General features: G+C 47.9%; 1 protein-coding gene across 5 annotated transcripts; it reads right to left on the reverse strand.

Annotated features, from left to right (window-relative positions):
• Positions 1–4142: 4142 nt before the first annotated feature.
• On the reverse strand, positions 4143–25563 carry LOC111071081 (homeobox protein abdominal-A). Of its 5 annotated transcripts, none has more exons than XM_022362201.2 (6): positions 25373–25563; positions 22880–23937; positions 21778–22028; positions 18421–18468; positions 5117–5340; positions 4143–4994 (listed from the first exon to the last, which is right to left on the reverse strand). In XM_022362201.2, exons 2-6 carry the CDS (start codon positions 23698–23700, stop codon positions 4611–4613), a joined length of 1728 nt encoding a protein of 575 aa, XP_022217893.2. In that variant the 5' UTR covers positions 23701–23937; positions 25373–25563; the 3' UTR covers positions 4143–4610. The 5 variants fall into 5 exon arrangements, with proteins under 5 accessions (XP_022217893.2, XP_022217892.2, XP_022217896.1 ...); XM_022362200.2 differs by having other exon boundaries at positions 24761–25563; XM_022362204.2 differs by lacking the exon at positions 25373–25563 and adding an exon at positions 24761–24866 and having other exon boundaries at positions 22880–23597.
• Between the last annotated feature and the right edge of the window lie 2341 nt (positions 25564–27904).

Below are 27904 nucleotides of genomic sequence, written 5' to 3' on the forward strand. Positions count from 1 at the left end.
ACGAGTGCTGTTCAGATGTTTGCAACGCAGAGAATGAAACAGCTTCGATCCCAGTTGATGAGTATTTATTTACGCTTTCTCTCTTGTTTTTAGAGATATCTCAAAGACTCTGTATACATTTTTTCCCAACCAAACAGGTCAGATCATTTGTTTGAATCGGCATGGTGTCATAGGGAAAATGTGTTGGACATCAACGGAACGGAGTAATAATCATATACACATTGAGTCTTCGGGAAAAATCTCTTTGAATGAAGAAATTATATCGCTGGATGTGTTTAAAATTATTTAAGATCTATCCTTCTGGGGGAGTACAAGTATAAAATGTATTGTGGGATTGTTTGCGCACAGCATATGAAATAAAATATTTCAAACGTTGCCTTATCGCGTCGATGATCGCCTTTGGGACAGTTTAAGCGACACAAAAACTTTTCTAATAACAGCATCCAAATGTGAACTTATGCCCGGCACGGCACGGCACGGCCCGCTCCCATGCAGCCCTGCGTGCTCGTCCTACGTGCTCTGCATGGTGAGCAGACACATCCGCCGTGAACCCAAGCCCGAACTTGCCCCCATACTTTACTCTTACTTCTACTCTCACTCCATGCCGAGCCATGCCCCCCCCATTCCCCCATCAATGGGGCAATCTTTGGAACGCCATTTTGACGTTTTCGAAAGTTTCTTTTATTGCATACATGAGCCATTTGGGTGCTTGGGCTTCCGTTTCCGCTGCCATTGCCATTGGCGAGGACTCTGCTCGTTGACGCAGCCATTACGCCGTCGTTGCTTCGAACAGGACAAGGACATCGTCTGGAATCCTTCTCCTCCTTTTCCTGCGCCTGCGAATCGAACTTCGTTGGTCCTTGGTGCACATGTGTGTGCCATAAACGCCGTCGTTATGTGTGGCGCTTATTATCATAATCCGTTGAGTTGTTGCCGCATTAATTAAATTTAATTAAAGGCGTTTTGCAACAGTTCAGGGTACGTGGCCACGCTGCAAATTGCAGAACTACATCTCCAGTCACAGCGAAAGCGTGAGTCCAGCCATCAGCTCTCAGCCATCCTCCCCCTGACCAGAGATCAAGACGAACCCTAGCCCCAATCATCCTTTGGACGAGCCATGAAATCAATTTCCATAAAACGGCATTCGGTAATTAATATTTGTGGCATCGGCATTAGCAAGCGAGAATTTATGCCTCCGAAAGAACTCTATTGGATCAAGTCAATTAGAGGGAAAATCTAAATGAAACGTTGGTAGTAAGGATTAAGTATGTATCTGCTCTGCATACATGTGAAGATTAATTAGTGACCAGAAGGAAATAACCATTTGTGGATGAATGGAAGATCCATAACATTGGACGAGGAAGTCTTGAAACGAGCCCAGAAATTCGATTTCATATTTTATTCATATGGAACGGTATAATATTTATTTCCGATATATCATCACGTCAGCAGGGGAATAACAGATCTATTTGCAATTCATTGGGTAGTCTGAGGTTAAAACTAAAACCATAATATGCATACTCCGGATGTAATTTGCTTTCTTTCACATGTGCGAGTGCAAGAGACACTGCATATCCCCCTAAGGGGGTTTCCCCACGGAAATAGGCCCACATATTCCCAGTTTTGGATATCCAGTTTGCAGTCATAAACTCAAAATATGAAGAATGTTTAGCAGATTCAATTTAAATCCACTCCGCAATTATTTGGAAAGATTTTCTTTAGTTTTTATTTTTATTTATTTATTAATTCTTCACTTCAGTTTCTGGCTTATGCTTAAGTTATTTCGTTTTCTTTATTTTGGGGGCGGGGTTCGCTTCAATCAGTGATTCATAAATCCATATTTCATTCAGCCCCTTGGCTCTGGCCAACACTCTGCTAGCGCGGGGCGTTGTGGCCTCTATAGATGATTTTTTTAGTGTTGTGTTTAGGGTTAATCCACTTTCTTATTGTAAATAGTAGTTATGCAGTATTATGTACAAATACAATGGCAAATATTGGGCGCCCCTTCGCGCTCTAATTCTAGGATCTTTATAAAGTTCGAATATAATTCAGTTACGTATATTCCGGCTCTTGTCTCTGTCGGGATTCCCCAAATATGTCGCTTCGGTTTGTGTGAGGCTGGGTAAGTAAACTTTGTTGGTTAGTAAATACTCGTGTGTAGTTATCGACTTGGTTGCTACGTATATATGTTCTTTAGTTATTTGACTAGTATTTAGTTTGATTTAGTTTCGAGTTCTGGGACCTTGGCAAGTGGGTCGCCGTATGGATGGGTTCTTCTCTTTGCAGTTGTTTCCCAGTCGATGGGTGAGCGCGCTGGGTGAGGCGGGGTGAGTGAAACAAAGGTTGTTTAATTGTAGTTATTTTCGCATTCATTTGAAATCGCATAAAATTATATAATACACAATTCGTCACAACTAAACTTAAACTAAAATTAACAGAAGTGTTTAGCATTAAGGTTCAAACAAAATATTAATTATGCGCTAATTTGCTAGGCCATCCGAATGAGTCGAAACTTAACTGATCGTCGAAGCTTAAACCAAAGGAAACACAACTGTACAGAAACGAAAACGGAAACGGAAACAGAAACAGAAACATAATTTTCTTCAATCCTCAATCAGGTCTTGAAAAAAGGCAAAAGGTTGTCGCTACCCATTAATATCACTCGAACCAATGCAAACCAGGGGGACTAAGCTGACCTGAACTGAAGGGGTGTCCTAAAGCGAAAGATGTGCACAGGGTGTGGTGTGGTGGGGGCGGGGCACGGGCATGCTGATTGGTGTGTGGTGTATGGTGTGTGGGGGGGTGTGGAATAATGTGACTCGACTTTGACTGCATTTAATGTTAACATTCTAGATACACATACATTTAGGTATTTATACAAACACATAAAGTTCATACTGTATATATTTGTAATATATATTCATATATATTTTTATTATATATGCATATGTATATGTATATTTGTCATTAATTGTTTATGTAAATATGCGCAGTGCAAGCCCTCCTCTATCCTCTATCCTCAATGCTCTGCTTCGGTTGTGTATAATAAATATATCTTGACTTTAGTTCAATTCTTTAATGCAATCCTCAAAGATTATGCTAGGTAAATTTAATTTCGGGAAGTGGAAATCTACGTATATGGGGTTCTGCCGCCCTCTCTCTCTCTCTCTCTCTTAGTGGGCCTTCTCTCCGTATCTGTATCCCACAATCCACGATACACAATCCTCGACTCGACAGTTTGTCTGTTGTTGCAACCTTAAGCTAATACGTATTTCAGAGTTCTATTCAGAGTTTGTTATTTTGTAGATGTGTGGAGCTGTGCGCCCAGCAATCAATCAACGGCTAGTACACACTAGTCTAGTACATTACTTAACTGTAGTTAATTTAAAATTTTAGTCACTGGCAAAACGACAATTTATTTCGTAGCTTCGTCTGAATCCTTTTTCCATATATTTCATTGATTTTGTTTCGTCATTTATTATTATTATTATTACGTATTTGAAATCGTGATTATGCTTTTGGTATGTTGCATACCGTTCGTTCTTACAACTTGTATTTATGGAAATATTTGCGCAATTTGCTTGCGTACTTTTAGATGCTACGCTACCGATGCTGCGATCGAGTTGTTTCGAATTAAGGTTAATATGGCATTGAAGAAATCATTGTATTCAAAGCGTGGGCAATCAACAAAATACGGCAAACACACAGTAAACACTTTGGACAAACCTTAAACGGAACGGTGGAAGGGGGCGTATCGAAGAACATAAACAGGGACAAACAAGGACTTCCAATAAATAGGTAAATACAAAAGGTACACTCTAACCCTAGATGTAAGTATATGTACGTGTGTTTTGTATGTATATTGTGTACTAGGTAATCCTACAGCAGTCGCAAATAATTATACAGTTGAACCCGTCTCGTTGCCTCTCTCGTGTGGGGCCGGGTATCGCCTGGCAACGCGGTTCTCTGACTATCAAAAATCGCTCATTTCGTCCGTAGATCGCGTCTAGTGCAAACTCCTCCTTTAAGCATGTACCGCTATCGCTATCGCTAATCTAAGTAGTTCAAGTTATCTATTAATATTAGCAGGTTGCGCACCTGGGCCCACATCCGATTCGCGGGGGGTGGAAGTCGATTGAGGCGATGCCATACCATCCACTGGGGGTTGAAACGGAGAAGAAAATGGAAGAAGCTCCGTAGAGCTGCACTAAAATCGAATGTGGTGGCTCTGCCTATCAAATAGACAGCTCCACTCCACGCCACGAAGGCTCGGGAAAGCTGCGAGGATGGCAGCACTCGAACGAACCCCTTCACTTCACCCCGCGAACCGCATCGGAGCCACAGTGCGCACTCATTGATTTCGCATGTGTGTGTACTGTACCGTACCTACGTACGTATGTGTGTGTGTATGCTTATATGTTTTTATATCCGTTAATTGTAGACTTATGCAACTATTTACTATGTAAAGGTTTACGTATTTTAGTTATCGAGTTTATCTTTCGCTTTCTCGCGCTACTCAGACGAAGAGAAAAAGACGAAAAAGAACGCCGAACGGGGGCGGTGGTGGCGTGGGGCCAATGGCGGAAGAGTGGCTGGCTGGCGGGGGCAGCTTAAGAGTTCACCTTACTGACCGCCTTCAGCAGATCGTGGTTGCTCTTGTCCAGGGCACTCATCATGCCCAGGTTTCCGCCGAGCCCGCCGCCAAGACCCGGACCGATTCCAGCGCCGATTCCAGCGCCGACACCCACGCCCACGCCCATGCCCAGGCCGAGCTTGAGATCGTTCTGGCCCACGACGGAGTGGTGCAAATGGCCCGGATTGTGTGCGATGATCGAGTGGTGGTCCTGCTGCTGTTGCTGCTGCTGCTGGTGCTGCTGTTGCTGTTGTTGCTGCTGCTGCTGCTGTTGCTGCTGCTGCACTTGTTTGTTCTGCTGGGCGGATTTCATCGTCTCCTGGGCCTTCATCTTCTCCTGCTCCTCGCGGTCGCGTCGGGCCTTAAATGGGAAGGAAGGAGGAAAGAAAAGAGTTTTAGTCTTCCGCTCTACAGTCGATCTCTGACCCACTGCTAGAATGGGAGAGAGAGGGAATCGTGGCGTGGGCTGGGGCATCGACTCACCTGCTCGTTGATCTCCTTGACTGCGCGCAGCTCCTTCTTCAACTTCATGCGGCGGTTCTGGAACCAGATCTTGATCTGGCGCTCGGTCAGGCAGAGCGCGTGCGCGATCTCGATGCGCCGTCGCCGCGTCAAGTAGTGGTTGAAGTGGAACTCCTTCTCCAGCTCCAGCGTCTGGAAGCGCGTGTAGGTCTGTCTGCCGCGGCGGCGTGGGCATCCGTTGGGGCCTGTGGGCGGTAGAGAGAACAAAGAAAGTCACGTCAGTCACGCACTCATACTGCCTGCCAGCTGTCTGCTGTCTACTGCCTGCTGTCTGTACATTTGTGGGATGATGTTGTTCGGCGTCTTTGGGGCTGTCTTTTTTGGCAACTCTTAATGAGCCGCAAAGATGCTGCCCGACAGGCGGGAATGGAAGTCTGCCTCCACCTAACACATGATTTGTGTCTGTAGCTGGGGATGGGTCGCTGGATGGGGAGCTGGGAGTTCGAAGAGGAGGGCGAGAGAGAGTGCACTGCGAATGTCTGGCTGCGAATTACGAGCTAAACAAACAGTTTGTCTAACAATCTTGCTGGAAGGGTGAGGCTGGAGAGACCTGACGTCAGCGACGGCAGCAGCAGAGCAGCAGCGGCAGCATCGGCAGGCGCCCCAGGACTTGGACTCCCCGGGGGGCGGGCAGGCTGAACCAGCGCTGATTCCGCCTCGGATTGCACGCAGTGCATGGAAGGGTGAAGCAACACACCACACCGACTCCCGCAGCGGCAGGTCTCTCCACGGTGGCCAGCAGTATCCGCCAAGCGCTTTTCCCTCGATTTTCCAACTCTCCCATGCCATGCCAGGCGATTCTTATTTTTTTTTAACGATTTTCCACGCTACCTGTGCGAATTTTTTGCGCGACGGTGCATGGGCTCCGTGTTTATGTTTCGGAAATCAAAATTTCGCTATCTACAAATTGCTGCCTCATCCTCTGGCTCAGAGCCTCTCACTTTGGCTCTACCGCTTGCCGTTTTATGGCTTGTATGCCGTCTCCCTCCCTCACCCTCTCTCTCACTCTATGTCTCTGTTTTTTGTTTTGCTTTGTGTAGAGTTTTTCCTGTAAAAGGTTTTCGTGTCAGCAGCAATTTTTTATGGTCGCAAGTTGCGACTTTCCCACTGCAACGCAACAACAACCGAACCGAACCAAGCCAAACCGAACTAAACCGAATAAAAAAAGGACCATTTTTGCGTAATATTGTGAAAGGTGCAGATCTAGCAGTTGCAGTTGCAGTTGCAGCTGTAAATCATTTCGGGTTTTCGAATATCCGATGCATCTTTTTATGATATTCGGCAGTTGGCAAAACATTTACGGATCGATTGAGGCCGTGAAATGGGCGGGCAGGGGCGGCTCTACCTGAGACGCTTATCAGCTCTGGTGAGTCATTCCCAGAGAAGAGTAGGACGGTGGGTCCCCCCACCAGTCACCAGTCTTATCATCCCAAACTGAAACTAATTCCATTCTCTGCTCAAGCACTCTGATATTTTTAATTTGAGGAAAGCTTCCGGGCACCATAAAATCGAGAAACATTCAGATCCTGCCCTCTGCGAAGTGGTCAGGACCAGGACCCAGTCGGGGAAAAGCAATTTCAATTCTAATCAACCTCCAGCCCTGCGTTGGAGCTCCTTCCCGGAGGCAGGGCTGGAGTGGCTGGGCTAGGCTTGGGGCACCGGAATACCGAACTAATCTAAATTATTTACACGCTACAATGAGCAGCTACAATTCGTCCCATAAATCACGACTCCCAGGACACACGCGCCCCTAAACGAGATTTACGAGCCCCGCAATGGCGGCTGCGGCGCACAGGTGCGAGCGAGACGGCTGCAGTGCGCACAGGAGTGATGGAATCCAACATGGCTGCCGCAGTGTTGTCTGTGTCGGACAGGTAGACACACGCACACAGCCATCGACTGTGAGAGCGCATGCATGTGTGTGTGGCCATGCTCTCGATGTCCGCTGGAGGGGGGGAGGGAGCTCAGTGGTGAGTCGGCGCAGGAAAACCGGAATTTTCGAGAGAGAGAGTGAGAGAGTGAGCACACATTGAGTCACATGGCAGCGAGAATTTAGTTGCCTTGCTATTGATTTTCCATTGAGCCGGACGAGGAAATCGTTTTCACTCAATTCGTTTTCCAACTAGCATTCAAGTCATGATTCGAATTTCGAACCCACACATTCAACTATTCAAGAAACAAAATCCTACACTTGAAGCAGACAACATCAACTGAGTCGCAGCGAGGGAGTCTTTAGGGTTCGTTGATCTTCACAAATTCTATTCGAAGTGAGGAATTATGAATAAAGGATTTCTTCTACATTGATGGAAGGAAGAACTGGCCCTAAATCAGCTTCTATAGAGAGTAGAGTACAGAGTCAGCCCGGGTTTCCCCCGGCCGGTCTCCTTGGAGATTTGCGGACTTCCGATTGCGCTCCCACGATACATTTTCCTAGTGTCTCGATAGTCTTGACAGGCAGTCGCTGAGCAGATATCGCATGTCTTTGGGGAGTGGGGGCGGTGGTCCGTCTAACCGGTTCGTTGCACAATTGCGCAGAAAACCATTTCCATTTTCCAATTAAAAATCAATTAGCGCGCCGTAAATCGAGGCTAAAATTGACTGATGCGGCTGCTTCGGGCCCGAAATGCAACAAGTAAACAAATCAGCGAACTAGAACCACAACCAGACAGAAATTCCAGACGCGGCGGCGTTGGCCAAATAGAGCAAGAGGTACAGTCGAAATCGAGTGGCTGGAAGCGGAGCGGGAATTGAAATCAGAATCTGATTAAGACACGGGAGAGGGGTGTGGGGACCGGGACCCGTAGTGACGAGGAATGACAAGACGAGATGATGGCCGTCCCAAGGCGCCGCTGTCAACGTTGTGAATGGGATTTTGGATGGTTATGTGAATGGTTATGGGGATGGGAATGGAAATGGGAATGGAAATGGGAATGGCAATGGGCCCAGACCCGGACAGCGTCTATAACAATGACATTAACAATTAAAAATATTAATAATCATAAACGTAAACGTAATTGTTCAATAAACAGCGGCGCGTATAAATAAGCGCAGAAACATACGAAAACGAGCCACAGAAAAAGAAAAAAAACAGCGCAGACTGAAACTTATGATGACATAAAAATCATAAAAACAATTCAAAGCGTACAATAAAGATACACAAACACAACCACACACACAGGCAGGGTGGGGAGGTGGAAAGCACCATAGTTTATATGGGTGTGAGTATTTGTATCTTTGTCTGTTTCGTATCTGTGTGCACTCGAAAGTGGTTCCGTGGGGACGTTGGGACCGCGTCCCGCTTCCGCTCCCGCTTCCAGTCCTCGACAAGCGACACAAAATCGTACAATAAACAAACATTCATTTTGTTGTATTTCGTGTTTAGTGTTTGGCTTCTATACCCCCTTCGCCTGCTCGCCCCTTTGTCTTTTGGAAAATAATAAACAAATTTACATATCGCTTGACACAGAACTCTCTGAGACATTGTGGTCAGGCCCCAGCCCCATCCCCATCCCCTTCCCCAGCCGCGAGTGTTATATGTACAATGTACATACATACTCGCACTCGTACTCGCAGTCGTAGCCCTGTTGTTTCAGTTGTGGCAATTAATTTGAATTCTTTGTCGGGCCTAACTGTTTGCCGGCCCATAAATTCCTGATTTTGCTGCTGCTGTTGACCAGCCGAGAATTGGGGAATCGAAAGTTCACCCGCCACTCCACTCCGCCTGTTTGTTGACTTTTGGCGCGCAATTTTTTCAGTGTTTGTCTTTGAACGGAATTTGGGGAAATATTGGGAGGTTTTCTGCACATTCGGCTGATCTCACATCTGGGCTTGCATTTCAGTGCGGGTCCCCGCGGGGGCGTAAACAGTTCTTTGTTCGGAAAGGGAAACAGCGTGAAATTGATATCTTCAGTGGAGACCGCCCAAAATAAAGCGAAAGAAGCACAGATTAAATGTATGAAAATAAATATTACAAATGCATGTAAGCAGAAAACTATAAATTTTGGGTCTACTGTGAGAGAGGATTCGTTCTCTTTCATTTGTATAATCTAGAAATCATATAAATATGAGTCCACTCACGGACAAGGAATATTCACATATTCACATATTCACATTCATAGTTTTTGATTGATTTATTTAACTAATTCAACCGCAATTATTTTCCCTTTTCCCAGAAATCGTTTCTTCTGCGAGCTCCTGGGTACAGCTACATACATATGTATGTACATATGTACGCCCATTCCACGCCCTTTGTATTTATCTGGTTGATTTTTGGTGAGGCAGATACATATCTATCTCACTTGTGAGCTGTGTGTTCGTGGCTGGTTTGGTTTGGTTCGGTATGTTTTATGCTGATTTGTTTATATTTGGTATGAATTTTCGAAACGAAACTAACTTCCCGGATGGCATGTTGAAAGATATATAAACAAACGGCGGACATTTAACATGCCCCAAGACCCACCAATACACACGCCTCACATGCGTATATACATTTATGTATGTATGTATGTATGAATATATTTACAAGTGAGGAATGTTGTCTGATGGCTCAAAGACTTGTGCTCCGTGGATTTGACGGAGTTCATTGTTTCCACGAGCTGGGGAGCGGGGCCGAATGGAATGATCTTTCGAGCATTTAGCGCAAATTGCAGTGTTCTCTGGTAAAGCGACATCCCCGGGGACCCGGGGACCGCTCCGCACAGCCAGGGATATGCAAATGCGCGGAATCCTTGGAGCAGCGGGGCCAGAGCAGCCAGCAGCGACGAAGACTAATTAAAGTTTGAAAGAAAAGCCGCTTAAACGCTCCTTTGACAAGGCTCTCGGGCAACATCTGGCGCCTTTGTGCGGCTTTTAGCCGAGGACGGCAGAGCAGGGGATGAGGAGGGCGGGGCAGGTAAGCGCCGCCATTAACTTGGGCTCGACTCGGGGGTGGCAGCCGCCAAGAGGCAGTGGCAGAGGCAGTGGCAGTGGCAGAGGGAGAGGAAGCTCCTGGCTGCCATTGCAAATAATTTATGTTTATTAAATTTATTTAAATTTAATCAGTCGCGCGAGCATTTCGTACGCACAAGCGCTGCCAGGCGGTGGGGGAGGACGGGCCGGGCCAGTGGGGTGTGCCGTGTGCTCCTGCTTTGGGGTTGGGGTTGTGCCTTAGCTGCTGGGGGATGGGATGCTTTCCCTGCAATTTATGTGCAGCGCGTTGCCAATGTTGTTGTCTGTGCCATCAGATCCGCCACGCCCCCAGTCCTGTGTGCCTCTGCCCCCAGCAGGCCTGAGTGCCAGGATTGCTAATTGTGTGCTTAATCTTGGGAAATATATGGCTAGCTGTCTGCTGCCTCTGCTGGGCCGGTGCCAGGAAAATTGCCAACAAATGTTGCAAATACTCGTGTCGGCCGCTCCCCCAGCGCAGCTCCTGGGGGATTAATATATTCTCATCAAATATTTCACGCCATCATTGGAATTACTCCTTGTCGGACTGGATTGGATCAGTTAGGAGAGGGGAGCGAATGGACTGGGAAAGCATTAGCTTTACTTTGAGCAACGACTGGGCATTAAAATTGAATCCGAGAGAAACAAAAGGAATTAAGAAATGGAAATACGAGTAGTTGGGGGAGTCATTCAAGTCGAATATCTGCTTTGGAATTGCCAATTAACATTTTCAGCAAGAGTTTGCATAATTAATTCCAGGATAATGATCCTTTTGACTGAATTAAAGGTGAAATTACTCACTCAATCTTAGATATCCCAATAGAACTAATGAAAGGATGAACGAATGAACGAACTCTTCCATGTGACAGCAACAATTACAATCTCTTCTGAGCATCGGCTATCGATGCATTGTCGAGTTAAATATGTTTTCGACATTATCTCTGTTTGTATGCCCCTCAGAGTCCAACCAGACCAGAGCACAGCCCTTAAGGCGCAGTCGAACAGGACCAGAGCCATGGAAACAACTTGGTAACAGCCCAGCCGAATTCTCCTTTCTTTTCTGTCTCTTTTTGCACAGCGAAATGTGGGAAGGAAATGGGTATAGAGAGACAGAGGCAGGCAAAGAGAGAGAGAGAGAGAGACGGCGAATAACGGCAACGGCAGCCATTAGAGCCATTCACCCTTACTGTCTTTATGGCATTTTTAATCTCGTGGGTGGTTGGCGGCGCAACCTCCTCTACTTCCTCCACTCCACTCCACCCCCTTTGGTGTACTCTGCTCTCCCCCTCCCCTCCACCCATGGCGCACAACGGAGACGGCATTTTTTGCACGCACTGCAAACACGAGGGTGTGATAAGACAAAATACCCGACATAAATGTGAAAAATATATGGCCAAAAGTGAAAAGGGAAAACGGAAGAAGCCCGCCACAGAACGGGCAGGAGCGACTGCCGGAGGAAGGGGTGGCGAGGGAAGGCAAGGAAAGGAATGGAACGGAATGGAAAGGAATGGAAAGGAAAGGAAACAAGCCAAATCAGACCTCGGTAGCAGCCCCACTACCCCCCCATCACATGACACCGAAGTGGTTTCAATAAATTTGTTGGCCCAGCCGAAGAGGGGAATGTGGTTGGCCATGGGATGGGGCTGGCTCTGGGTCTGGGGCTGGGGCTCAACTAATTTCGGGCCGGCGGACGGACAAGACAGCTGGAGCATTTGTAGCGATGGCCTATAAATGGCATTAGGCGTCTAGAATTGGTAATCCCAAAGATTTTTGCAAACGGCGTCTGCGATGTCCTGTGCTTGACAGCAGTTGTTCCCGCCCCACCCTCTCTTCTATCTTCGTCTGACACTGCTGCAAGGGAGAGCTTCCGGCACAAACGTACCCACGTACACGTGTGGCCAACTGACCGCAACTTGAGCACCCTCAACTTGCGCCCCTGTCTGGGTCTGGGTCCGTGTCCGTGTCGCTTTCCGGCTCCGCTTTGGGCTGTCTGTGCGCCTCAATTTAATTGCAAATGAAAGGCGTTTAATGTGCGCCCGCTGCGATTAAAATCGCCGCGAATCGATGCGACACAATCAACGGCCATTCAATGATCACAATGAAGTGGCGCCACAGCGACTCTTTCGGAGGGTATGTGTGTGTGTATGTGTGCAAGGGAGAGTGTATCTGTGTGGGCCTGGACTCGGGGAGTTCACCCAGCGCCCCTCTGTGGGGTTCATCAACACTTTTCGGGTCCTTTGTTTGCGATTTGGTCGGATGTGAAAGGAGGGAGACGAGACAAAGGTCTGAAGGAGACTAAAACTTTGCTCTTGAATGCTCTCAGTAGCTGAATACTCTTCTGAAATGAAACTTCAGGCTTTGTGTTGTGAATCAACTTAAAATAAAAAGGGGGAATGTCTTCTTTCCATTCTAGCTCTGGTCTATGAGATCTCAGGTATTCCCCGTTGGATGATTTCAGTACAGATACAGATACCCTTTCGCCGCAGAGTAATAGAGTGGGTGGGGTGCGGAGGGGAGGGTACAAAAAAGGTTCAGCAGCAGTAAAATAACTGCAATTGGCCTCGTCTTGCCCTTTGGACGCCTCATTGGCTTTGGCGCTTGGGAAAGGCGAGGAAACTGAATTGAAATTGATTGCCTTCATTGGCTGCCACTGCCACTGCTGCCGCTGCTTCTGCTGGCCGTTTCCAAGTTCATTTGCTCGTTCTATGAACCTTGGCAAGCATTATATCGACTTTTATTGAAAATACATATAAATTGAGCCAACTGGCTTCGACGCAGCGCAGAACCCATCGCATTTTGGTATTGTTTGCTTTTCTTTCGCCTTTCGCCTTTTCCTTTTTCGGTTCATTTTCCCAATGCGTTCACGGCCCAGTGGGCACGGGTCTGGCCGGGTCTGGCCGGGTCCGGCTGGAGCTCGCTACTCGTATTTGGTGAAAACAAACACGAATTCCAAATTCCAAATTCCTATTCCTATTCCAATGCACAACTTGAGCAGATGTCGGCCATAACTTAGATTGCGTGGGCAGACTGGGGAAACGATGACGTATTAAAATGCCATTCCCCCAGCCACAGCCACAGTCACAGCCCCACCCCTCCACCCCCTTCCTCCACACAACGAAAACGTGACACTTAAACTCGTATAAAAAGCATCGATCGGCCGATGCGGGTTCTATATTTACCTAGGCGTGCACATAACTCATGCTTATCCCCAGTCCCAGCCCCAGCCCCACCTCCTGCCACACAGCCAGAGAGTCAGAGCCCAGTCCGTGGTCCCGCGGATACAAATTTCAATATGCGCGGGTCGCCCTGCAGCGAACAATGCCCGACTCGACAGCTCCCCCTCCCTCTCCACCTAAACCGATCTGGCCTACAGTCCCAGTCCCCCCTCTGTGATGAGGTGTGGTCCTGTGGGCTCCTGAGAAATTGATTGTTGTCTGTCCCAGTCCCATTCCCAGTCCCAGTCCCAGTCCCGCTTTAAGTAAAAGTCAGAGTCGTAGAGGGACCACAGACCACAACGAACGTCTCTCGTTTTTTTTCCATTTCCTGCGGCATTTTCGTTGGCTGACAAAGTTGATTAATGGCTCCACACACACACACACACACACAAGGCTGAGTTGGTCTTTTGTTAATGGCTGCATAAGATTCGAGTAATTCGAGAAAATGGTGGCTGATGCGACGGAGCTCTCCATGAGCCCTTCCATGATCCCAGCAGCCCTTTGTCACCGACAGGTTTTATTCCTCCGCATTGTTGAGCCCTTTCAAGCTTGGCCGTTACAAAACTACGAAGCTCTCCATCCAAAGGGCTCAGAAATTACCTGAATGGCTTCATTAGGCGCTGCGCTGCGGATGGAGGAGCAGGGAGAAGGATTCTCACAATGGCGAGGACTGGAATAACGAGTTCATCCAGGGGAGGATTCCGAAATACAATAGACATGATTGGAATCGACGAAAAGATTCTTCAAACTTCATAATTGGACAGTGGAATGTTGGAACAACGAAATCCGAGATCAGAGATATTCTACCCCTAAATTAAAGGGAATTATATCGGCGAGAGTCGGCGAGAAGTCGCAAACTAAATCGAAGCACTTTTCTGAATTAAGTTTCTACTTATTTTTGTCTCGTGACTACTCGTGATTATCTCATCAGAGAAGCGAACCTGAATCTAACGCCATTTAAAGCGGTATGCTCCGGTCACTGCGAGTGCAACTGCAACTGCTCCAAGTGCCTCGTAACCACCCACACTGCGAAACGGTTACGGCGCATGGAGGGGAACAAAGTGCATCGTAAACAGCATAATCTCGGCAATTAATCAGGAGAAATGATACATTATTTGTGGAGGAGAGCAGCACAAAGAGTGCATTAGCCGACACCGAGAGCGACTTGTATAATTCCGCGATTAAATTAATATTAACTGCGCGCCCTCTTCAAATTAATTTCAACCTCAAGAGAGACTTCCAAACGGAAGGAAGGTAACACGCAGGGCAGGGCAGGGCACGCGAAACGGAAAGCGAAAAGCGGAAAACGGGAGGGGGAAAAGTGGAAAATGGCAAATGTCGCACGCCGCACGACAAATGCGGACTTAAGGCCCAGTTCTAAACGAAATCTCAATTCGTTAAATGAAATATTTAAATTAATGAAAATTAACAAACTTTGAGGATTACCTCTTACATATACATACACATACACATGCCTGTTTGTATGTACATATGTATTTATAAGAGGGGAATAAACTTTAAATGAATATGATAGGGTGGGGGAATGGGGTATGGTATAGGGGATTGAGGGGAGCTTCAATTGTCTGTGGAACGTGTGCGCTTTTAATTTGATTTTGTCTGCGCAAATTTACATGTCTGCAGGACCAGGCATGGAACGCGCCAGTCTGGCTGCCATTTTGTTCATGTCTGTGCCACTCACTCTCCCTCTCTCTCTCTCTCTCTCTCAACAGTTCTCTCTTTCTGGCTGTGATGTGTAATTCAAACCCTTTCGCCAATTTGCGCCACTTGGGCATTAAAACCGCAGATTAACAGCCGCACGGGCAGTTAAAAAAGGGCAGGGAGCTCCGCTCGCACTCGCACTCGCAGAAACGTGTCATTTCGAATTTTCCGCCGCCGCAAATGAAAAAAAAACAACGACACGAAACGTGCCGATAACACGGTGTCGCACATGCCCCTCTCCAGCCCACCCTCCCCCCAGGGGGAGAGTGGGAGAGAGCGCGCCAAATGTAAATACAACAACAACAAAAAAAATAAAGAAGAAAAAAAAAACGATAACCGAACAGAAACAGAAACGGAGGGAAGGAAAACACAGAGAATCGGAAATTAAACAAAACCCGAAACGAAACGAAATGGAATTCGCTTATCGCGCCTCATAAATTAACCCTTGCAGCCTGTCCATGTCCAGGCCCACTCACAGTCCGAATCGCATCCACGTCCACAGCCACACCAACAGATACAGCCACACCACAGATATGTATGTATGTACATACTCGTATTTACATGCAAGGGAGATAGCGCTACAGACAGTGCCGTTAAGTGGCTGGCGGGTCGGACAGGGTCGCGGCCTGCAGCGGCGTTTATCTGGCCGGGCGGAGATGAGATGGCGGAGACGCCTCGCCTCGCCACTGGCATTGAGATTCCGTCGGGCACAGACAGATCCCGATCATGATTGAATTCCGAATAATTGATATTCGCCGCCTGAGACGACATCGCAGATGAGACTGAACAGCGACACCCCACCCCCAACCCCACTATGATTCCTGAAGCATTTCACGAGTTTTCAATTCGAATCGGAATCCAAGCGCGCTTATCATGGGCTATAATTATGGCATGTAAAATTAATAAAAATAATTCATTTTTCTGATTTTGATCTGTGCCGTGCGCTCGCTGCGGACCGAATGCGAATGGAGATGCCGGTGAAATGATGTTCCCTATTCCATATAGATTTCGATTTGGAGACGGACACTCTCTCGAGATTCCAATCTCTTATCTTGCACTCAAGCAAACAATATTATTTTTGTTTTCTTCGTAATTTGCATTAATAATATAGATTCGATTTGAGTGATCATTGAATGATTCATTTGTACTCGCATCGTACATCTACATCTACGTAGCCTCTCTCCCTCTCTTTCTCTGTGGTACTCGTATTCAAATGCGAGTATGAATCATAATTTCCGAGACTTTTGCCAACCTAAATAATTTGCTTATTTTCCTTGCACTACAGAAAAAATCCCCCATGGAGATGCCCCAGCACAAGAAATATTTTAACGTAACCCAAGACCCAAGAAACCCAGCAGCAAAAACCACAATCTGTGCAGAATGGCAACTCGGGGAGTTAATTACTTGTCAAACAGCGGCTGTTAGTGCTGTAAATTGGCCGAATGACTCCGTTCAACGCCAACGCCAACGCCAGAGATTTATTTACAAAGCAAACACCAGAGGATCACCAGCAATCGGTGAGGGTGGGGTGGGGTGGGGAGGGGAGGGATCTGGGGTCCGAACCCACTCGAATATCAAGCGATCTGTGACGTCGAAAGCAGAGCCACGGCACGTTCCAGCCCCACCACCAGAATCGCTGCGATTTCCCACTCCGATTTCAGCCCTGGCTCAGGCCGGCCAGACTCCGTGGAATACTGTTTGCCCAGTGGTCGAGCGCAATTAAACGGTTCGCAATTACATGCCACAGTAGCCAAGAAAGGAACGAAATACATTCATGCGAAAGCAATCATTTTGGGACAGCAAATCAAATCAAATCATTTTAAGCGCTCGATCACACCATTTACTATGTATCAATAGGTGTAACAATTAGACAATTATTGAATGAATAACTTGGCAACAATGGCTACAATGGGTACACTCTACTACCGATTATTGATCAGAAGTGGTATTCGATTATTCGAATGGTAATTTGCACTGGGGCTGCCACCGACTGGAATCAATTAAAATTTGCATTACAGTAATTGATTTGGATGGATAATCGCGTATCAACAAAGTATTAACTACGCCCTGAGTTACGAACCTCTCGACTACAATCTGGAAATTCGAATTGTCATTCAATTAAATGTGCAGCCATTCAGTCGATCAATTACAGCGGAGTGTTATGGGAATGTGAATGCCGTTTGGTGACTGCCCGTTGTAATTGTACCCCACCATCGCCAGTCGCTGCCTCCAGCTCTGGCTCTGATTGTGTGCCTGTCCACACATTTATTGTACTTGTACGGCAATGTCGTTGAACTAATTGTAACGAGCTGCACAGACCCCGAGCATATGGCCACCGATTCGCTAAACAATCGCCCAGAACTGCGGCAGCATAATCAGCGCCATTATCTCAGATCGGGCCCATTAAACGGGGATCGGATCGGAGCGGCTGTTGCGGTGCGGTTCTCGTTGCGGTAGTCGTAGTCACCATCCCATCCCACACTAACAACAACATCGCGATGATCGTTATGCACGGCGCAAGACCATGCGTAAAATCGTAAATAGTTCATAAAATGATCATAAAAAGCCATTTAACGACGGGCAGAGCAACAGGCGCATCGCTGATCGGCGATAGGACCCGCTACGATCGGGCGAATCGATCAGTTGAGTGGAACTGAGTGAGTTTTGTCCGAGCCCAGTTCCGTAATTGTTATTGCCATCACACACAGTAGCAGAGCCGAGATTTTGGGGGGCCTCTGCCTCAACACAGATCCATTCGATCGATCGTCCATCAATGTGATTTACGGTATCGTCTTGCTACTTGTTTGGCATGGCCGAGTCGGGCAGTCGGGCAGTCGGGCAGGTCGGTCTCCGCTGGCACTTTCACAGACCAGACCAGACCAGACCAACCGATTAGCATGGAGAGCGAGCGCTGGCAGTTGCCGGCTGCCAGTTGCTCCTTCCTTTGGACATTCGGGGACATTCGCAGGAAAATGACTTCAGCAAACAAAACAGAACAGAACAAAACAAAGCACAATGAATGCACAATGGCTGAGGCGGGACAAAGGCAAGGATTTATGACAGGCAGGCCAGGAGAGCATGGCAGAGCAGAGCGGTGAAAGTCGCCGAGTCAAGTCAGCAGGAGCGAGTGACGAATGAGGAGAGCGGGGAACAGATTGCCGGATGCAGTGGTGCAGGGTGCAGGGTGCAGGGTGAAGGGTTCGGCGAGTGAAAGTCGGAGGGAGGGCGGTAGGTAGGTGCTGGTCGGGCGCTGTTCAAGGACATTCCGGCATTAAAAAATGAAAATTCTCTTCATATTCCTCGCTTGGTTAGTCGGATAACCCATTAGCGTCCGCATGCTGCGGACAGGACGGGTCAATGCCAGTCGGGGAATTAACTTCAAGGGTTTCCGGTAATTGCGGTACTTACCATTGAAATCGCCGCAAACGACGCGCTCGAAGGGACTTCCCATCCAGTCTGCAAGAGAAGAGAGTAAAATAATGGTTAATGGTTAACTTTTGGCTGTTGGTTTTTTCTTCGTCCACGCAAAGGATTCATATGCTGCCAATGTAAAATTCCACGCCCGTAAATCGATTGCTACAACCTTGAGGCGATCATGCTGGGCCGCCGGGCAACAGACGGGGCACTGTCGATCTCTCAAATCATGTTCAACGCCCTGCCCGGCTGACCGGCTGTCCGGCAGCCCATCCTCTTCTGTTCTGCCAATGGGGCAGCCCAGCCTCCATAAACCACTCAATCGGGCCGCTTTCAATTTAGTTGTCAGCGCCATCGACAAAAAGCAGAATTGGCTGGGCCCCTGCAATGAGTGGACCACCAGCAGAGTGGTGGCCTCTGGCCAGTCCGACCGGATCGGCATCGGCAGCGGCCCCTGCCAAAGTAGACCACGTCGACGGCAGCGCCAGAGTCGACGACTCCTCCGCCGAAGCGACGCCTAATTAATAAGCAGATGAAGCTGCTTGCCAGCACTGGCGCATTTTTAATTAAAATACACAAATTTCTTTGCATTCGCCCGGTCGTTGCTGCCACTTTATTTGACACACGGACGGAGGGAGGGACGGACGGAGGAACAGAACAATCTCTAATATGTACGGCCAGGGCTGGAGCGAGTCTTTGGACCGTCTTCTTTGTCGCATTGATGATTGCCCAATTTATGGCCAGCAGCTCTTATCTCCAGACATTGGCAAGGCAGGGCATTCTGTGCTCACTGAGACAACAAGTCTGCACTGGGGAAAAACGTTTTGGAATCTGCTGAAGAGATGTTTTGCCATGAAACTCGAAATAACTCAATGTACCTCCACTGACTATTGACCATTAAATTTGATTAAAATATTTCAGCTGGGAGCATGTGCTGGGAAATGCATTCTTAGAGTCCCTTGCATAATTTCCTTCGTTTTCCATATTGTTCTCATAACCGATTTGTTCTTCTTTCCTTCCCCTCCCCTCCCCCGCCCTGCCATGCAGCGCGTGCAGAGCTTGCAAATTTTCAGCGCAATAGATGGGAAAACCTCTCTCCATCCGCCTGCCGGACGGGCTGCGCTTTTCCAGATAATTAAGAAAAGTTAACCTCTTTGCTTTCTTATCAGCATAATCAGGTACAGGCACGCCGCCCCACCCCTCCGCCACCCATTCCCCACCCCATCCACATGCCACATGCCACGCCTCTGCCGCAGCAGACGATCCGCTGCAAGTTGCAACATTGTTGACGCTGTTGCCCGAGTCGGTTGGGTCGGTGCAACGATGTGAAAATGAAAATTCATTCAGACGCTTTGGCGTAAAATATTAAAATTCATTAGTTAAATTGCATTTGGCAAGCATTCAGCTGTAAAACGTTGCCGTTGTTGCTGTTGCCGTTGCCATTACGTCCGGGTCTTGGTCTTGGTCTTGGATGTGGTCTCTGGGTGGGTTTGGAGGCTTGGCTGCCACTGCAGGCAAAGTGAAAGCCAACGCCAGACGTGGGGTAAAGAGTTTGCTGGAGGCAGCGGAGGAAGCGGAGGGACAGGGACGATTCTTGCGCGACTCCATCAAGTCCCGCGATTCGCATGCAACTGCATGGATAAATGCATGTGTATCTATGTATCTACGAGAGTGCACAGTGAACAGTGAACAGAGTTCAGTGGTGCAGGGTGGGTGGTGCAGGGTGGGGGGGCTGCGTCGACGTGTCGCGCACTTGGCTGCCATAATGGCGTCATGCTCGTATTTACTTTCATCGCAGCCAGTCGTCGCAGTCGTCGCGTCGTCTATGATCTCGTTGACAATTTTATCGTCTTTGTGCTGTGAGCGGGAGATATGCAAAATATCTCATTGTGCGGAATACCGTTCGTTTATCTTTGGGCCCGAGCGATGCCAATGCCGATGCCGGTGCCGATGCGGCGGGTTTTTTTTTCGCTGGCTTGGCTCCACTCGGCCTCGACTGGGCACAACAGGTTTGGCTTGCAAATGGTTCTATTAACCGATTATATAAAAGGGCGTGTCGAAAGCATTCGCGATATCAATTCAACACTCCACTGGATGCCCCGTTCTGCAATCGAAAATCAATTTATTGCGAATCTGCTTGAGTGAAACTATTAATAAATTATTAACCCTGGTGTGGGTTTCATCTCTCAGAGCTTATCTCAAATGGATTTAGTCGCCGATCTGCCACTAACAGAGCGAATAAACTGTGCCCGCTGTGCTCCCAAATTTGTTTCGCCTCTACCGTATTTTGTACATCATTTGAATATGCCTCAAAACTCGTATACAGCCGCAATTATTCATGCTTTTAATTCACATGCATTTGCCATAAATCCAGGCCGAGTCCCAGCCATTCCCGGGCAAATGGATCGCCCGATGTTTTCTCTATTTTGGCGACTGATGTGCAGTTCATAACTCAGGCCAATTGACAGTCCTATTCATACGCTGTCCGCCGTAACTCAGAAGGCATTCAACCCGAGGCCTGGCGCTTGGGGAAAACTGAAGTCGTTCCATTCCTCCTTCTTTGCCATCGTGGAAATTGAGTGCAGTGCAGGGAAATGATAAACAAGTCCGCAGAAAGGCGAGCGAAATTGAGCGGATCGGATTGGATCGGATCGCGTAAATTAAAGTGACCCACATAAATTCCGAGCGGATCGCTCGTACTACGTTTGCCGCATAAAAAGAGATCGCCGAATCGTATCTGTATCTGTATCTGTATCTGTATCTCTGGCCGCGTATCCGAGACTAGTTTGTATGCGTGTGGGCACAGCTGAATGTTTGCTTGCATGTGGCTGTGTGTGTGTGTGTGTGGCAACCTTGAGGCTATTTAAATTATAAATCGACGCGCCGCACCACACACCAGCGAAGAGGGGCACATTTCAAACTATTTTCATTTTTATTTACTGCCAACTTTTGAGCTCTTTGTTCCCGTCTTGGACCATCAGTCCCTCCCTCCCTCCCCCCACCCGTTGAGGGAGAAACATTTCGTTTCGAATTTGAATCGCACGGGGAGCAGCGCTCTCGGCTGGAAGACTTATGCGAAATAAACGACTTGGAAGTGCCCCGCAAAGTGTTCATTATGCTTCGGAATTGGATTCGATTTGGAATTGGGTTCGGAATCGGAATGGAATTGAAATTGAAATGGGAAAACGTTTGCGCCACGTTTATCTAATGTTTATATGGGCCACCGGCCATCGCCCATCGCCCATCGAGGTGTGAATTCCCAGCCCGTGCCTGAGAGGCTTTGATTTATGCAGATCTAGTAGTGTACACAATGCCGGGATAAAGGGAATCGATCATTCGACTGGGACTCACCTGTGAGCGTCATCCAGGGATACCGCGGCAGGTCACCAATGCCGCCCCCACCACCGCCGGCCCCGGGCACCACGCCCGAGGAGGGCTGAGTGCAGGCGTTGCCCAGAGGGTCCACGCCCATGGCCCCAGCGTTGGCGGCTGACACTGCCGAGGCAGCGGCTGCGTGCTGATAGAACTGTGCGAAGCTGGCGGACGCCGAGGCAGGTACGTTCATCGACGGGTAGCTGTTCATCATGGTGTCCGTGTACCTGCTGCAGGAGAAGGAATACAGAGGGAGAGAGAGAGGGGAAGGCGATTAGCATAAGATCGTGTTTGTTTTCTTGTATGCTTCCGGCGTAAGAGGCCGAAGTCAAATGCAAATTGAGCTGCCGTGGCGGTCCCTGACCAACCCTGACCAGCCCTAACTGGGACCATTCCATTCGCATCTCACTCCGACTGCGGTTTCCTCTAATTGCGCACTAATCGCCCCCACACGCCCACCCAGCGGGAACACATTGTGACGGCACGGACCAATATGATATGCAAATGGCCGCAGCGGAAGGTCAACGTGCGTGCGAATCTCGTGGCCGGGCGACAAATGGCCACCAGCAGCCACCGCAGCGCGCTCTAATTGTCCCATTCCGGTCGCTCTTTACGGCCATTCGATGTGAATTCTCAATGGGCACCAGCACCAGCACCCGCACCCGCACCCGCACCCGAGGGCCGATGGATCGGAGGGCCGAGCCGATAATTAGAGCACATTCGAAATGGATTTGTGGTTGCGGTCTGTGCAGGTTTCCCCGATGGTTTCTCTGGGCATTTCCGCTTGGCACTCGGGACATGCGTATTCGAGTTTACGAGTATTGGCCAGGAAGGTATGAAAAGTGAGTTCTTGGGAAGATTCTCCATGGAAAGTAGAAAGTAATTGAGATCGGAATTAGAAGAGGAAACAGATTTCTTCGCTGGATATCTCTGACACGGAAAGTAACTAGAAACGGAATCCATATCTATTGGATCCAGAGTGGGGGATGAATGGATTAGATATAGAGGAGTGGGAATGGAAATTTCAGATCAGTTCGGGCAATATAAACGAGCAGAATATAAAGAGAGATCATGGACTCACCCGCAGGATTTGTCCTCCAGGCCGGAGAAGCCGGCCATGCCGGAGAGGCCTCCGTGGCTGCTGGGGTGGTTTGACACGTACGGATACATCTTGCTTGTGGGTATGGCAAACGAGGAGCTGGCCGCGGCTGCGGCGGCGGCAGCAGCTGCTGCGGCTGCTACGGAGCTGGCCGCGGATCCGGGAGAGTTGTCGTTGAGGCTGCGGTGCAGCGAGGAGCTGGCCGATGGCGAGGGGGAGCAGCTGCTGTCCCCGGTCTGCGAATTGCCGGCCGAGGGTGGGGTCAGCAGCAGTTGCTGATGCGCGTGGGCGTGCGAGTGGGCGTGGGCGTGGGAGCCCTGAGAGTTGACGGCGGCCGCGGCGGCGGCTAGCTTGTTGATGTGCTGCTGCTGCTGCAGCTGGAGGGCGGCGGAGAGCGAGGAGTACTGCGACTGCGACTGCTGGTGGAGCTGTTGCTGTTGGTGGTGCTGCTGCTGGGCCTGCTGCTGGAAGAGCGCCGCGGAGGAGGGCGACGAGGACGACACCGGCGAGTGGGAGGACTGGCTGAGGTGCTGCTGATGCAGTTGGTTGCCCAGGTGCAGGGCGCTGGATCCTGGCGAGAGCGAGCCGGTCTGCAGGCTGAGGTGGCTGCTGCCGCTGTTGGTGCTGCTGCTGGCGGTCGCCGAGGTGTTGGAGCTGGCTGAGACGGAGGCTGCGGCTGCTGCGAGGGCGGCTGCGACGGCTGCTGATGACGAGGTTGGAGGTGTGTTGGTTAGGTGCGAACTGATAAATGGCTGGAACTGTGGGTACTTTGGCAGCATACTATCGAAAACAAATTTTGACATTGCACATATCTTGCTCTCCGGCAGAGAATCGCCGAGTCGTCGAATGCGTCGGAGTCGAGTCTGTTCTGGATGTTTTATTTTCTTTTCGTTTCTTTTATTTTGAGTCTTTGAGGCTAGGATCGATTACTTCTGGGTATATTTTTTGTTCTTGCGAGTGTTCCGTCTTCGCCGTCTTATTTTTCGTTTTTGTTTTTTGTTTATCTAGCTTGAGTCTTGCGAGTGGTTCGAGCAAAGATTCTGAATCGATCGGGGAGTGACTAGGTTGAGTGTTTGTGTTCTGCGAGTTCTCTTTAACAAATTTGGTTCGAATTCAGCTTGGAAGTTCGCTCGATTTAAGCAGCAAAATGGGAATACTTTTCCTATTTGATTATTAAGTTGTCGGATGCTTATTCTCTCATATCAATTTTATGGCATTATAATGCAAAGGAAATCACTCTATTGGATGTATAAATCAGGCACCAAATTGATCAACTTAAAGAGCACTAAAAATGCCATAAAGAAGAGAAAATAAACTTGAGATCCACTAAAAATCGTGATAAACAAAAACCGAATACAGCCAAAATACGAAGACAGCTGACAACTTAGGAACGTTCGGAGATGAATATATATATATATATATATATATATTATATACTGTATCAGAAGAGATTGTTCGGAAAACATAAAAAGAACATTAGCCAAATTGAATATGTTCAGATGGGACATAAATCTCTCCGACTGCCACCGAAAGATTCGAGTGGAAATATTTGTTCACTTTGCTGCTTTAAATCGCATTTCTTTTTGCTTTGCGTTCAACAAATGTTCCCTGCACAATGCCAAAGGGTTAGTAGAACTACTGGGGGCTGAGAGCGGAGTGCCATCTCCTGGATTAGTACACTACGAGTATATAAATATAGTAAGTGGGTTGGCAAAGGAGTTAGTAGACTTTTAGCGGTACGGGGATAGATAGAGAGAGAGAGAGAGGTGTTGGTATAGAGAAGGAACTTTGCCAGTTCCCCGAGTTTGATCTACTTTCTGGTCTTGCAGATGGAGGGAAGAAGGTGAGAATGCATTTCGTTACCTTTCAGAGCTCGACTGGGGCTCTCTATCAAAGTGGCTTGTGATTTATTGGAAAGCGCCTTCCAATTGGCGAGCAGTTTGTATTTGTTCAATGCTTTTCGACCGAAATCGAGGATTCACAACGAAATTTGTTAAATTTGCATATGGTTTCAGGTTTCCGTGTTGCTGCAGTTGCTGCTGTTGCTGTTGATGTGGTTCTGGTACTGTGGTGTGTGTGGGTGGGGACATTTATTTGTTGTAAAAGCAATTAAAAAGCGGCCATCAATTACGCGGAAAATAATGCACGGTTGGGGAGCTGGTGCTGGGGCCGGTGCTGGTGCTGGTGCTGGCCTGCCGTCGGGTGATTTATAGGCGCGGGACTTTTAATGACGGCGACGGCACTCGAACGCGTTATGTTTTTACGGCTATTGGCTATGATTCACAGCGTTTCCTTTTACGACTCTTCAAGTGCGTGTGTGGCTCGTCGCTGGCACTGGGACTGAGACTGGGACTGGGAGAAAGGCTTTCTCTGGCTCAGTTCTGCTTTAATTACTTTGTTTAAAATGCCGTAACACACTTTGCTCTCTCTCTCTCTCTGGCCCCACAGGTAGAGGGCGGAATCGAACTCTCGAACCTTTTACGATGTCAACTTTATGACTTTTTAATTTTTATGTACTGCACACACACTTGTTTTGACAGTTTCTGGGGTCACGGTTTAATTCTTGATGGCTTTCGGAGTGTCAGTTTTCCCCGATCGACTTCTGATTTGGCATTATACTCGTTGTCGTACTCGTAGTCGTATTGTTTTATTTCAGAGGGATGTGTTGATGTCGGGGCTCCGCTCTGTTGGTGTGTGTTTCGTGCCACTATAAAACTATAAACTATAAACCGCACTATAACAGTTAAGTGACAATAAGAGACGAGCACAAAATAATAATAAACACGGCGAATCGGAAACGGAATCGGAATCGGTCGAGTGGAGGCTGGAAGCTGAGCGTGGAGCGTGGAGCCTTGGCGATTGGAGCTGAGAGCTAAGAGCTGAGCGAGCGCTGTTCCGCAGACACTACTGCGCGCCACGATAATAAATATTATAATAAAACGAAATTTTTAAAAGAGTATAAAAATTTCGTGTAATTGGTAATTCTTGCTGCCGGCGCTGGCAGAGCGGCTGTGGCCAAGGCTGAGGCTGAGGCAGAGGCAGAGGCAGAAGCAGAGACTGCGGCAGAGACGCGACTACGACGAAGGCGGCGACGTCGGCGACGTGGAAAACGCGGGCGCTTTTGGAGAGTTTGTCTGTCTGGTCTGGATGATTGCTGGTTGTTACATGCTTTTCCGTGGCGAGAGAGTGCCGCGACGGCCGTTGTGGCGTTACGAGCAGCGAAACGTTTATGGCGCAATACAAAAGCCATGCGAGCGTTCTTATGGGCCGCTGGATGCTGAGGCAGTGACAACAACAGTCCGTCGCGTCCGCCAGGCCAGCAACAGCAACAGCAGCAGCAATTCATTTCAAGCACAGCACTAGCACTCTGCCGTTGCGCATAAACACACGCATATCGTGTCGCATATGCACCCATACACCACACTAGCGCTTTCTGCCAGCGCTGACGGCGACCGCGGCAATAAGAAAGATGGCAGCGCTGCTGGGCACATCGGGTCGTCTCGCTCCCTCGCACTAACATGGCGAATACAAAGAGTCGTCTGGTAGGTACGCTCTCTCTCTCTCTCTCCCTCTCTCTCTCTCTCTGGCGTTCTCTCTGCCATGATGGCCGTCTGAGCGAAAGAGCGTCGAGTGGGAGTGACTGTTGAGTGGTTTCGCAGTTTGAGTCGTTTTGTGGGGCTTTTCTTATACGATTTCGCTGGCTTTTAGTGCGCTCTCGAATGGATGCTTAATTTTGATGTTTATAACGTGAGAATGCGAATGCGCCGAGCGCCGACAAAAGTGGTCGCATTCGCAGAGCAAAACTATCTGCTTTGAGTGGCCTTTGAGTGCGATTTGAGTGAGTGTTTTCTTAAGCGTTTTATACTCTGTTTGGGCAAATGTTATTGTTCATTTTTCCTAGTACAAATTAGCCTAAATTTAGTCGCAACAAATTTGTATTTCCCTTTTTTATTGCACACAAAAAGAGCGGACCTCTCTCTCTCAGTTTGTCTCCTCTCCGTGATAGAAATCACGAAAAATCCATAAATTCGAGAGATGAAAAACGCCGACTCTGCAAATTCTCATTTCTTGTCCTTTATTTTCGGCCGCTGCCTTTTGTTGCTCTTCTCGTTGACGCCTTCTCTCTCGCTCTCTCTCTCACTCTCACTCACTCTCCCTCCCCGCCTTCTGCCCTTGTCAGTGGAATTGCTGTTATGACATTTTTATGAAAAATTTCAAATTTACGATTGGAATTGGACAACAACACAGACATTTCCCTCCCTGACTCTTCCACTCCTCTGACGATGCCTCTGCCACTGCCACTGCCTCTGCAGAGCAGATTCCTCGTTGGGCTGCGAGTTTATGCGGAAATGAAACGAATCTGCAATTTCTCAACTTGGCCACTTGTCTGGGCCGCCTGGCCTGTCATCCGACTCCGCCTCAGGGATGGCCTCCAGAAGTGGTCTCTTCTAGGATAAATGGAATTTGGGATGTGGCTATTTTTTTGTGATGGATTGAGTGAGTGGTAAAAAATGGTAAAACAAGCGCGTCTGACTACAACATCAACTTACCCAACAAATCTCCTCTTTACTACATATACATATGTAATTTGTTGTATTTAATACGGATATATATAGTATGTATCAATTATCTGAATAACATGATTCAATTGCTTACCATTGTCTTATTGTACAAATATCCAAGCTAAGTTAAGGATTATAAATTTAAAATAAATAAATAAATACTGTTTCATTTTAAAAGCAAAATATAATCGGCAAAAATTTCAATCTTTTATTTCCATATTCGGTATCACAATCATTTTTAGTTCTAAGACTTAAGCTTAGAATAGGTACATAGTGAGTACATAGGTGAGTTAAAGTACATATTTCCAAGACTTATTCGTATTACAATCTATGCTTAAATTATGAACATTTCGTGTGTATATTTATTTCAGCTAAATTGCCCTATCCACAAGCACTCTCTCTTTCTAAAGTAGCTGCCATTTATGTGTACTATCCGATCTACCCG

Source organism: Drosophila obscura, unplaced genomic scaffold (assembly GCF_018151105.1).
Source record: "Drosophila obscura isolate BZ-5 IFL unplaced genomic scaffold, ASM1815110v1 contig_192, whole genome shotgun sequence".
In the NCBI taxonomy this organism is placed as follows: domain Eukaryota; kingdom Metazoa; phylum Arthropoda; class Insecta; order Diptera; family Drosophilidae; genus Drosophila; species Drosophila obscura.

What these genes read in the sequence shown, in the direction of transcription:
- LOC111071081 (XM_022362201.2), bottom strand. Translation starts at nt 23,700, where the DNA reads ATGTCAAAATTTGTTTTCGATAGTATGCTGCCAAAGTACCCACAGTTC. An exon ending in TCCCTGGATGACGCTCACAG is followed by an intron (nt 18,469 to 21,777) that starts GTGAGTCCCAGT and finishes CTTCTCTTGCAG; the next exon opens with ACTGGATGGGAAGTCCCTTC. An exon ending in TCAAGGAGATCAACGAGCAG is followed by an intron (nt 4,995 to 5,116) that starts GTGAGTCGATGC and finishes TTCCCATTTAAG; the next exon opens with GCCCGACGCGACCGCGAGGA.